Source organism: Silurus meridionalis, chromosome 22, assembly GCF_014805685.1.
Source record: "Silurus meridionalis isolate SWU-2019-XX chromosome 22, ASM1480568v1, whole genome shotgun sequence".
Taxonomy (NCBI): Eukaryota; Metazoa; Chordata; class Actinopteri; order Siluriformes; family Siluridae; genus Silurus; species Silurus meridionalis.
Genome location: NC_060905.1, coordinates 6,563,840 through 6,577,292, shown reverse-complemented (window position 1 = coordinate 6,577,292; position 13,453 = coordinate 6,563,840). Strand labels below are relative to the sequence as shown.

At 38.0% G+C, this 13,453-nt stretch overlaps 1 protein-coding gene across 1 annotated transcript in view; it reads left to right on the top strand.

Annotated features, from left to right (window-relative positions):
- Window positions 1-1,636: 1,636 nt before the first annotated feature.
- Window positions 1,637-13,453, top strand: part of ube2ia (ubiquitin-conjugating enzyme E2Ia) — an 18,393-nt gene continuing 6,576 nt past the window's right edge. The window contains exons 1-5 of the mRNA XM_046835129.1: window positions 1,637-1,792; window positions 5,416-5,516; window positions 9,942-10,025; window positions 11,983-12,055; window positions 12,160-12,269. Of these exons, the coding sequence (XP_046691085.1) occupies window positions 5,451-5,516; window positions 9,942-10,025; window positions 11,983-12,055; window positions 12,160-12,269 (333 nt within the window). The 5' untranslated portion in view covers window positions 1,637-1,792; window positions 5,416-5,450. The remainder of the gene's footprint in view (window positions 1,793-5,415; window positions 5,517-9,941; window positions 10,026-11,982; window positions 12,056-12,159; window positions 12,270-13,453) is intronic.

The window sequence follows — 13,453 nt, the reverse complement described above, 5'->3', positions numbered from 1 at the left end:
AAAAAAAAAGTAAATAAAGCCATATTCCATCTATATGTAAATATTTAGTAATCTATCGAGTGCAGCTCTGCCTTCTCTGTGTTTCGGTAATATATAATTGAAAGACGTGTGAATAATTTTCCTTTGCTCAAAACGTTGTTTTCCATCGAAACTATGGGTGCTTTCACACAGGCGAGAACCTTGCAAACATTCTGGTCTAAGACTGTCTTTCTAAATGCAGCGAGAAAGAGATTCGATAATAAAGTGGCCTAAATTCAGGAAGCAAAACAAGCATACTGTATTGGTTGGGTTGCAGAAGTTATGGAGATATGATAAAGTCAAGAGTAAAGAGTCAAGAAGTTTTAATTGTAATTTCAACCATATATAGCTGACGCAGTACACAGTGAAATGAAACAACGTTCCTCCAGAACCCTGATGCTGCATACAACAACAATCACAGAAAACAGAAAACAGAGGGCTAAGAACTAGTAAGTGTCCTAGTTACATAAAAAGCATGTGTGCAACCTGGTGCAAACAGTGCAAAGACAACACAGGACAGTGCAAAGACAACACAAGACAGTGCAAGACCACACAAGACAGTGCAAAGACAACAAAAGACAGTGCAAGACCACACAAGACAGTGCAAAGACAACACAAGACAACACAAGACAGTGCAAAGACAACACAGGACAGTGCAAAGACAACACAAGACAGTGCAAAGACAACAAGACAGTGCAAAGACAACACAAGACAGTTCAAGACAACACAAGACAGTGCAAGACAACACAAGACAGTGCAAAGACAACAAAAGACAGTTCAAGACAACACAAGACAGTGCAAAGACAACACAAGACAGTGCAGGACAAAACACAAAATAGCTTTGCCAGTAAACCTGTTGTGACAGGACAAAGTGAACAAAATTGAACAGTAGCCAAAATGTAAACAAATTTTTTTTTTTATATAAATGTTTTTCATACCAGAAGATATGAGAGGTAAAGCTACTCATTCTGTTTATCATAATTTGTCCTTAGATGTCATATTGTCATATTTTAATTATTGTTGGAACTGTAGTCAATTAGTGTGTGTACAAGTGTTGGGGGATCTGCTTATTGAAAAGTAATTTTTTTATTTTATTTCTGAGCAAAGGAACAGATTGAACTGAATTATTAAAAAAAAAATTACGAACGAGATTTAAAGAAGCAAGTCATTAAAACGATTTGATCTCTTCACTACAAAGTTAAACGTTATAGATAAACTTGTTTATTTATTTATTTATTTATTTTTAGCGCGTGACGTCACTAAAGGGGCAGGGCGCCATTTTGAACAGATTTCCGGTCGAGCGGCGGTGAGTTGTCCGGCATTTCGCCTGATAAATAAAAGGTCCTCATAATCTTATATTTAAAATATGCATATTTAAGTAAATAATAATAATAACAACAATATACGCTTTGTTCTTTGTAAGCCGCTTTATACCATTTCTGATTTTTTTATGGTAGCTTGTGTTTCCTCTTTATAATAAATGCATTTTACTGCTTACTTCTATCGGTATAAAAAATAATGTATGTATGTATATATAAAATTTTTTATTTATGCATATGTTTTTTTTCTAAATCTACAGAGATAAATAACCGACGATATTTTTACTCAGGCACTTGGAGGACTCCCCCGGGTCCTAATGATCCTATGTTTTTACAGGAGGGAAACTTCGCTATCCATCCAGCTACAGCGAGAAAGTGTTTGTGGAGTTTGATTCGCATTCCTTTACACGTTAGTTGCTTGTTTGCCAAAGAGAATACGGTCGTTTTATTTGGAGGTAAGCGTGAAACCGAGGTTAAAGAGAAAATGGTAGTAAGTCGGTGTGGGATTGTGGGGTTTGGTTTGTAATTTCGTTAGCTGGGATGCTAGCTCCGTGTGGAGCATCTTCATTAGCGAGCTGTTCGTACACACACACACACACACACACACACACACACACTCTCTCACTCTCACTATAATACTCATTTCCCATTACTATTAAGGACATCGTTTGTACATTTTCAGCGTAATTGCAAGATCATAATATACGACATCAACATTAGGTTTATTTATTTATTTATTTATTTAAAAGTGTATTAAAATGATAAACAGCACGTGAGATTATTATTTTTTTCATGCAGTATAGAAATAATGAAATACAGAGTTAGTAGCCATTTCTGCAGAAATTCTGGTTGCATGTTCTGGGTCCATTTAGATTTTTTTCCCCCCCACTTACTTCCCTTCTTCCTTCTTTACTTCCGTTCTTACTGTTTATTTATTTATTTTTTTCTTTTCCTCCCTACTTCCTTCCATAATTCCTTTTCCCTTCCTCCATTAATTCCTCGCTTCTTCCTTGAAGTTCTTCCTTTCGTCCCACAATTTATACTTCCGACCTTCCTTTCATCCTTAATTTCTTCATTCCTTCTCTCGTTCCTTTCATAATCCCTTCTCTCATTCCTCCTGAAATTCCTTACTACTTTCTTAAATTTCTTTTCTTTCGTCCCACAATTTTTGTATTATAATTTTTTTGTTTCTCTTCTTTCCTCCTTTCTTTCATCTCACATTTCATTCTTTCCACCTTTCTTCTTTCTCTAAATCAGTGCATTATTCATTCCAGCCTTCCATCTGTAATTCCTTCCATCCCTAATTCCTTTAGTCTGTAATCCCCCGCTCAGTCTGTAATTCCTCCCCACGCCCCTCTGTAATTCCTCCCCGCCCCTCTGTAATTCCTCCCCTGCCCCTCTGTAATAACCCCACCCCTGTTCACTCTGCAATTCCTCCCCTGCCCCTCTGTAATTCCGTCTGTAATCCATCCCCCGCGCTCCGTCTGTAACCCCCGCTCCGTCTGTAACCCCGCCCCTTACCGCTGCGGCCCGGGTTCGATCCTCGGTCAGGGAACCAACCCCAGCCATTAGGATTGCACAAGCATTAGTGGCGGTCCCAAGCCCAGATAAATGGGGAGGGTTGCGTTAGGAAGGGCATCCAGCATAAAAATCAAACATGTGGATGGTCCGCTGTGGCGACCCCAAATGGGAGAAGCAGAAAGAAAGAACTTTATTATGCACAAAATTTCCTTTTGTTACGTTTTGTGTGCAGGATTCAAGAAATAATGAGTTTTATAATATGGAGGAAAGCACAGTGCATGTAGGTGGTGTGGCCTCAGAAGCCCTATATATTGCCCTGCAATTTTGTAAATTCCCTGTTCCTATTAATTTCTATGGAAAGTTGCCAGTCTTGAAAATTTTGGGAATTTTGCAACCCTAGTCAGGAGCTGCATTGATGTGTGTCTGGAGGTGCAGAACAGTATTTTTAGGAAGTGTCAGGAGCTGTAGGGAAATGTTGAAGTAGGAAGTGACTGAGGCTGAAGAAATATGTTTTTAGGGAAGTGTGGGAAACTTCATGTATATACTGTATCTCTCAAAACTGAGTACACCCCTCACCTTTCAGCAACCATTTTAGTAGATCTTCTCAATGGACAATATTATAAAAATGAAACTTGGATATATATTAGAGTAGTCAATGTGCAGCTTGTGTAGCAGTACAGATTTACTGTCCTCTGAAAATAATATAACATAGTCATTATTGTCTAAATAACATCGTTTAACCACACAGACACGTCCTATTTATCATGATCATGTTTTTGTCTGCTTGACAGGAACATACAAATTTGTGTATCTTGTATTAGAGCAGTTGCAATGTGGTGCTTTGAGTACAATTCTCTCATACTGACCACTGGATGTTCAACAAGGAAACCTCACTGTAAAGACTCTCTGATGAGTTGAGAATTAGAATCGTTTCTCTCCACAAAGATGCCGAGGCTATAAGAAGATCAGTAACACACCGAAACTGAGTACAGTAATCAGGGTCATACAGAGGTTTTCCAAGACAGTTTCCACTCAGAACAGACCTCGCAAGGGTCCATCAAAGAAGTTGAGTCCTTGTGCTGTGCATCAGATGCAGAAGCTGCTTCAAAAAAACAGACACACGAGTGCTGCAGCATTGCTTTAGAGGATCCAGAAACGGAAGCTTTGCTTGTCAGTGCTCAGACCCGATTAAGTATATTGCAATCGCGATGTCAGCTGGTGCGATTTATACGATGGCAAATATTGCAATTTAATTAAATAAACAAGTGCATGTGTGGACATATTTTCTGTGTAGTTTATGTGTAGTTTACATTGAATAGTTTACAAAACAAAAAAGACCAGATAATTGGATTGATAGAGGCCGAGCAAACTGACACTGAAAAAAAAAAAACTACTCCTACTCTTACTCCTACTTTTGCCCAAACATTTGTTTGGGCAAAATGTTCCAAATATCTTATTTTTGTGTGAAAATGTATTTTTATTTATAGATTTTATTTAATTCAGCTGTACCTTGGAGAGAAAAATGTTTACGTTAATGCAAATGTAATTTTATTTTGTAAATATTCATTTTAAAAAACAAATTCACATTTTAACATTATAACTATTGTGTGTGCAATTTCCTTGATAACCAATCAAGTGGCTTAGTGACACCATTTATTATATCGCTATGGCAATATTCACCACAATAATCGCAACATGACATTTTTCCTAAATCGTACAGCCCTAGCTCAGACTATACACTGCAACAAGTCGGTTTGCAGGCCGTCGTCCCAGAATTAAGCCTCTTCTGACGCTGGCTCACAAAAAAGCCTGCAAACAGTTTGCTGAAGACAACCTGTCCAAGAGCATGAATTACTGGAACCATGTCCTGTGGTCTGATGAGATTAAGACAAACATGTTTGGCTCAGATGGTGTCCAGCATGTGTTGTGACGCTCTGGTGAGAAGTACCAAGAAAATTTTGACTTGCCCACAGTCAAGCATGGTGGTGGTAGCATCATGGTCTGGGGCTGCATGAGTGGTACTGAAAAGTTGTAGTTCATTGAGGGGAAACATGGATTCCAACATGTGGTGTTTTGAAGCAGAACATGACCTCCCTTCAGAAACTGGGCCGAACGACAGTTTTCCAACATAACACCACCAAGATATAATAAAACAAATGCTGATCTGTGAGAGGTGTACTCACTTTTGTGAGATACTGTACGTTAGAAAGTGTAGGGCGCTGTAGGGAAATTTTTAGGAAGTATTGGAAGTTGTATGCATAAATGTTAGGTAGTATGTATATATGTGATTCATCAGAAAAGGTTGACATGCCAGGATGTATTAGTATATTTGATAAATATTCAGGGTGTGTCCGAATATATTAAGATATCTGGATTAATCAGCCACCTGTAAATATATATTTCTCTCTGATTTTTATTTTCAAAACAAAATGACAACAAATCAAATTAGCTGTCTATTAATTTAATGAGAATCTGATCGGGTTGCATGTTTAAAGTGTTTTTTTAAGGTGATCAAAGCAGGATGTTAGATGCGCGATCTTCATTTCTTTCCCTCCAGGTTCCTAGTAATCAGTTTAAGGAGCTGTCAAAGTCATGTCCGGTATAGCTTTGAGTCGCCTCGCTCAAGAACGAAAGGCTTGGCGGAAAGATCATCCATTTGTAAGTAGACTGGGTATTTGTATTCAATAAAACAGTAAAGTTGAAATGGATTATCAGTAGTGTGCAGAAAGGTTTTTTTACTGATAAGGAAATGATCATGGAATTGAATAACTGTTGATGGGTGTCACTGAATGAGCTGAATTTTCTGTTCTAACTGTAAGGACAATGGACAAAAGAGACTACAGAAAGATATGGGATAAGAACTCAAGGCCATTCTGGAGATTTGTTGAATTTTGTAACGTTTATATGTTCAGACAAACAGCAAAAATGTACAAACAAAAAAAAGTTAAAATTTTCCATGTTGTGATATTGCTCTGAATGTAAGAGCTACACTGTATGAAAAGTATTGGGACACTTGACCTCTGCAGTCATATACTGTAGAATTCCTTCACAAACTGTTACTACAAAACACAATCTTATAGGATGTCTTTGGATTCAGAAAGCTGACTGCACCCCAGGCCTCCTTACCATACAGCACTACATGACTTTACTAACACCATTGTGGCTTAATGAGCACAAGTCTCCTCAATCACACTCCGAACCCTAGTGGAACTTCTTCCCAGAAGAGTGGAGGTTGTTAAATTTGTCCAAATAGTGTTTCATGATTTATACAACTTTTTTATTTATTTTAATTTTTTTAATTTATATATATTCCATCCCACCTTCTGTTCTTATGAGTCATGTCTGTTGTGTCTACTGTCTTGTCTCATCTCGTCTCGCCTGTTGTCCTGTCTGACGCATCCTCCTACCCTTTAATTACCAACTACTATGACACATTTACAAAAAATAATGGAAGTAAGATACATTAATGGTCCCCCAAAGAGGGAGTCGTTAGTTGGAAGGCAAATTTATTTTATTAGGACCACTGCTAATTTTAAATCATTTTGCAATTTTAAAGATAAAAAATAAAATGCATTTGAATGTGGGATCTTGGGATATTTATTGTATTATTTATTTATTTATTTATTTATTTTTATGTTAAATATTTAGTAAATATACAGTTCATGACTGCCTTGTGATGCATTGTGACTTTATATTATTCTGTATATAATTTGTGTGGTGCTTTCATTTAAACCATAATATAGTATTTATAACATGAGACCGGTGTATAAAGTTTTGAGCCACGCGAGGTGGAAAAGCGTTGAGCATACGAGTCTGAACGTTCTCAAGTCAATCAAGTGTCCAACAGTGTTTCAGATGTTGGACCTCTGATTGGAAAGTTCAAATCTCAGCACTGTTAAGCTGCTACTGCTGAGCCCTTAAAGAAGAACCCCCTGGAAATGTCCAGTCCTGTCAACATGGAATTTGTTGGCATAATACCATGGAAGGTATGAGGGGAAAGACGAAGCTGAGCGTTTTGGTGGCTGTGCATCACTAAGAAGCATCTCAATACTTTCCTCCCTCCTCCAAAAAGCAGGAGCATGTGGATGAAGGTCTGTAGTGAGAACAGGTTGTATTGCTGGAGTTTAGTGACTTAGGATGGAAAATAAACCTCACATTTTTGTGGACTGGTAGAAGGATTTCTGCCCTAAAAGAAGAGACCGTCAGAAATCCAATTCCCCTAATTATGCGTGTTGCGGTTGTTTTGTACAAACTCGGAAGCTTTGGCGAATTTGTCATGGTAAATCAATTGTGTTCACAAGAGCACAGTACGAGAGTTTGTGTACATCTTCTGCGAGGGTAGTAATAAATGGGCCGATGTGAGATCTAACACAGATGCCAGGTGAAGAGAGGCATCTGAATTTACAGGAAGATTTAAGGAAGCGCTTTTTTGTCTCTCAATTAATGGGTCTTATTTACTGCAGTAATCTTTATTTTGTTCGGTTTATAGAAAGGTTTATTTCACCCCCCTTAAACAGAATTTGGTTTCATTTGGTTCAGGCGTTTTTATCCAGATTGAACTTGTAAACCGATTCACAACGCTCCATGTGAACGCACCTACTGACAGCTGAGCGGAAGCCGGAAAAATGTCATTACAAAATTGGCCTCTAGAGGCGTATAACCGACGTATCGTGCAGAGAGAACGGAATATTATATTTATTATTTAGTATTTATTTTTTATGTAATAAAATGTATTAATAAATATTTTCTTAATGATTCACTACTTTTTTGTAACTATTTAAAATTTTGAAATTTATTTATTTTTTTAAATCCTTTCCATTTAAAATCCTATCCATCAGTTTTCGGCAAGTATGATCCAAAATAGCTTTTGGTAAAATAGACTTTTGGTCGAACAGTGCTTAAGATGTTGGATTTCTGATGGGATTTGAACTCAAAATTCCGAACACTGTCAAGCTGCATAAACTAGAACTTCAACTGGGAACTGCTCAAGTGTGTAAATTATACACAAATTGCTCTGGATAAAGGACGTCTGTCAAAAGAATGAAATGTCAAAGAGAAGCCAGCAAATAGTCATGTCCGTTACCACGCAGATTGGCGATCTCGTCATTGATGTCAGAGCACAGTAAATACACACACACCTGCACAGACTTTGGTATATTCACACTCAGAAGGAGAATGCTGAATCAATTTCATTATCACTAATGTGATAAATGTAACATTTGTGCGTGTTTTCTCAGTTTAGCAGCTGAGATTTTCCTGAGATTTTTGGTCCTTCGTTCCAATTACAAGACGTGTAAGGAAAAAAAAAAAAAACCTGAGCAGGATAACGTACACGACAATATTCACGCATGGAAACAGCTTTTAAAAATATGCAAAGTTTGACCCCTTATCTAGTACTAACCCCACCTACGTGTTTTCCGCTGCATGTGTTTGTGCGCGTGCTAGTTTTAGTGTTTTCGTCATTGTGTCAGAATTACAGTAATTAACTGCTTCAGCTTGTAACAATAAATAAAAACTAAGTGTCCAGGGTTTTATTTTTTGCTGACCTTGTAATCACCAGGTGGAAATTTGGAGATGAATTGATGGCATTTGTTTACACACACACACACAAAGCTGTTTAAGTTCCTGTAAGTATGAAGTCTGGATTAACCTTAATATCGAACACACATTTGCAGTTTCCTTATCTGTTCGAAAGACATGAAGCTGAAGTGTGTTGCCATAGTAATGACTTTATTCCAAGAAGACAGACAGCTGGAATATCCGAGACTTCAGCTGTAAATACAAGATAAGATCACATTCGTTGAGACACTTTCGCACAAGAAATGCCTGGCTGCTTTCAATGATCGATACCGAAGCCCTCAATTTCAACTCGGCTTTGTTTTTACACTTTATTTTCAGCCCTTTTTTTTTTTTTTTTTTTTTTTTGCTGTTGTGAAGCAACAGAGAATGAGAAATAAGGCATGTACACTGTGTTTGGACAAAAGTTTGAGGACACCTGACCATAAGATGCTTTTTGAGCATCCTGTTCCACATTCAGTTTCTATTTGCTGTTATAGCTTCCACTGGGAAGATGTTCCATAGGATTTTGCGCAGCACTTGTGGAGATTTTTGCTCGTTCATTCTTAAGGGCATTAGTAAAGTCAGGTACTGTGGTAGGTGAGGTAGGTGTGGTGAGTAGCTCCAAATCATCCTAAATATGTTCAGTAGGTTTGAGATCCAGATCAACTCTTCCACTCCAACCCACGTAAAGCATCTCTTCACAGAGCTGGTTTTGTTCTCTGGGCATTGTCATTCTGGAGCAGGTTTGGGACGCCTAGTTTGAGTGAAGTGAAAATTGTATGCTACCACATCCTAAGACTGCAATTGTGTGCCTCAAAAATTGTGTAAACAGTTTGAACTGCATGTGACTGCAAAAGTCAGTTGTGCCAATACTTTTGTCCATATACTGCACTTTTGTCCATATTTTGTCCAAATCATTCGATGACCTGCGATATGGATCACAAATTTAGTGACCAGTGATGCAGTGGAGTCGCAGATATCCACTGTTAAGTGATACAGCAACTAAATTCAGTTAAGGTTTTTCCTAATGAATACTTTCACTTTTAGATTTTCAAAAACAGCTTAAAATGTAATACAAACTATTGAACACTGAAAAACAGCATAATAAATAGATAAAAAAAAAAAAAACGATTTTATACATAAGTTTAAAATTAGCTTTGAAGGTAAATACTAGATGAATGTGGTGTTGATAAAGGGAAGAGGTCAATTTCTGTGCAAGCTATATTTAACTAATAAATATAAAGTCCTCATTTGTATTGAGGGAGACTGATGATGCCTCGAACATCCCCCATATTGTGCAAACTGCTGCTTTAAAATGGGCTTTTGCTACGGACTTAAAGTATGCAACATGTGTTTAAAGACTGATGGTTTTACAGTGTGTGTGTGTGTGTGTGTGTGTGTGTGTGTGTGTGTGTGTGAGAGAGATCCAGGCAATTAAGAGATCTATGTATTTTGTTCATTTCCGTTATGTTCAGCTCGATGTTGATGGATTTTATCGTTTTGTTATTTTTATTTTTTCCGCAGGGTTTTGTCGCCGTGCCAACCAAAAACCCAGATGGAACAATGAACCTGATGAACTGGGAGTGCGCTATCCCTGGAAAGAAAGGGGTGAGATTCTCTCTACAACATATAGAGCTGCCATAAATTATCTTTGTCTCACATTTTTTTCCAGTCATGCATTTCAGAAAGATAATTGAGAAATTATTCGGGGGGGGGGGGTGTAAATGGTGACCGTGTCTATGCAGCTCTGGTTGTAAACACTGTATAAACTTCCTATCTGAGAGGTGTTTATGAACATGGGTATTTTCGGTGTGGTGAGAAATAATAAAAAAAAAAAAAAAACAGAAACCCTGAAGCGTGCATGCAGTAGGCGATGTTGGCTGGCAGACCTATTTGCACCATGCACTAGCACCATTTTTAGACTTTGACTCAAACAATATTGTTTCACAGCTAGCTAGAAACAGCCAGGAAGCTAAAACCTCAAGGTAGGAAACTGTTGCATTTAAGATGGGTTTGATGTGCAGTGTTTACGCTGTCGAGGTAGAAGCACAGCATCGGTAGTTAGGCTGAAGAAGCGTCTGCTAAGAGATGACAATAACACACGTCTGTAATACAGCTTTAATTCCATCCAGACTTGAAAAGTAAGATTCTAGTGTGGGTGCGGCGGGCAGGTTGTTAATAAGTGTGGAATTTGGTACACTCCGATTGGGTTTGGGTAGAAATGTCTCTCTTATGTCTCTCGTTTAAACAACTAAGTTAATTGCTAATTACAATCAGTGCAATTACTTATTAGATGGTTTGGTCTTATTCTAAATACACCTCACCTCCATAGTGACACCTGTACACCTGCGCATTCATGTAATAATGCAATCAACCAATCGTATTGCACTTCTTATCAAACAGCAGAAATCTTTTTGGATCTCTGGCACTGGTATAGTTGTTGGTACCAAATACTACCTAAAATCTGAGTATTTAAAAAACTGCTGGTCTTCCCAAAACTCTCAAACACCAGCCTCTATGAAGTGTACACAAAACTTTAAATGAGAAGTAGGCTAGTCTATGAGAAAGGTGTGGATGCAGTGTATTTGATTAATTTAATAACTCTATACAGCCAGGTTCCCTGGTGGTCTAGTGGTTAGGATGCGCCGCTCTCACCGCTGCAGCCCGGGTTCGATCCCCGGTCAGGGAACCAACCCCAGCCACTTTCAGTGCCGGTCCCAAGCACGGATAAATGGTGAGGGTTGCATTAGAAAGGGCATCAAGCGTAAAAACATGTGCCAAATCAAATATGTGGAGGATCCGCTGTGGCGACCCCTAACGGGAGAAGCCGAAAGAAATAACTCTATACAGCCATGGTGAGCAGAAAAGCAAGTCAGAATGAATCATATTGGGGAAGAAATACTATTTGGACAAACTTTTGTGGGCACCTGACTAAGGTGTTTAAAAATCCACTTTCCATATTTAGTCCCTATTTTGCTGTAATAATTCCCTCTACTCTTCTGGGTGGATGTTCTGCTAGATTTTAGAGTGCTTGTGGAGATGTGAGATTTCATTTAGTCACAGGGGTGTTGGTAAAGTAAGGTATTGATATAGGGTGGGGAGGCCTGGGTGCAGTCAATGTTGCAGTTCATCCATGTTCTGTAGGGTTGAGGTTAGAGCTCTATAGCGGGCCAATCAAGATCTTTCACTCCAACCTATGTAAAGCTGTGCAGGTGCATTGTCCTGGTGGAGCAGGTTTGGGTCTCGTAGTGCAAGTGTAGGGAAAATGTAATGCTTTCGCATCCAAAGACATCCTTCATTCAACAGTTTACGGACAATCTCCATATGAAGGGTAAAGTTAGGTGTCCCAATACTTTTGTCCATCTAGCATACCTGGTGTGTTTTCTGATCTTCTACAAATACGTGAATGAGAAGTACAGGTGTTACTATTTAAATTGTGGATGATTGTGGATGGTATAAATACTGAACTGAAAGAAAAGTTAATTTTGCCCTGAAAAGTTGTGTAAATGATCAAATGATGTTCATAACCTTTTTGAATAAAATGTCTTATATTCTTCTCCCTCAGACTCCTTGGGAAGGCGGTTTGTTCAAACTGCGGATGCTCTTCAAGGATGATTACCCGTCCTCCCCTCCAAAATGTGAGTGATGAAAATAGTTTTGCAGTGTTATTACTTCTGTGTTGTGCTCTATGTACAGCTCATGATTGCAGGATTAATCTCCGATGCCATTTTACCTCCTTCAGGTAAATTCGAGCCGCCGCTGTTTCATCCCAACGTATATCCATCTGGCACAGTGTGCCTATCAATTTTAGAGGAGGACAAAGACTGGAGGCCAGCCATTACAATCAAGCAGGTGAGAGCGGCTTGTGACGACCGCTTTACACTTTTACCTGTAATTCCCAGGGTTTCTGTACGCTATTAACCTTTTGTACATTTTAATGGCTGGCTGTGAAAAGTGATCCTTGTGGAGGTGGAAAAATTATTTGTTTACCAAAAGAACAGGCAAAATAAAAAAATAAACTTAAAAGCTAAAACTAGTCTGAAAAGTTAAGTGTATACTTAAGAGTTTTTCTTGAAATAAATTCAGGACACACTGTAAGGATAAAGATGAAAGACACAGGGATTCTGAAAAAGGATTATTTTCATATAAAACTGGCCTGGAGTGTGTTATTTTCCCATATACCTCAGCGATTTGTGTAAACAAATACACTTTAATTCTTAGTAAATGATCACACTTTAACACTTTAGATTTAGATTTAATGTTAAGGAAACAAGTTAGTTCTTGTTCTCGCTTACGTTATAGCTGTGAAATGTTCTCTATCGCTCTTTTCTCTCTCTTTTTTTTGTTTTTCCTTTTCTCTCTCTCTCTCTCTCTCTCTCTCTCTCTCTCTGTTCGTCTTTCAGTCCGTCTCAAAAAGAAAATCTGTGTAGTGTCATTTTACAGAGAACCCAGAAAGTAACTTCTAACGCTGACACGTAAATGTTAAAATAAACTGATGCATCATTATACATATACAAGTTTTTCCCCAATCTCTCCATTTTCTTTCCTCTCCCCTCTCTCTCTCTCTCTCTCTCTCTCTCTCTCTCTCTCTCTCTCTCTCTATCTTTAGACTGTGTGTGTGTGTGTGTGTGTGTGTGTGTGTGTGTGTGTATATATATATATATATATATATATATATATATATATATATATATATATATATATATACACACACACACACACACACACACACACACACACACACACAGTGAGGAAAATAAGTATTTGAACACCCTGCTATTTTGCAAGTTCTCCCACTTAGAAATCATGGAGGGTCTGAAATTGTCATCGAGGTGAGAGACATAATCTAAAAAAAAAAAAAAAAAATCCAGAAATCACAATAAATTATTTTTAAACTATTTATTTGTATGTTACAGCTGCAAATAAGTATTTGAACACCTGTCTATCAGCTAGAATTCTGACCCTCAAAGACCTGTTAGTCTGCCTTTAAAATGTCCACCTCCACTACATTTATTATCCTAAATTACATGCACCTG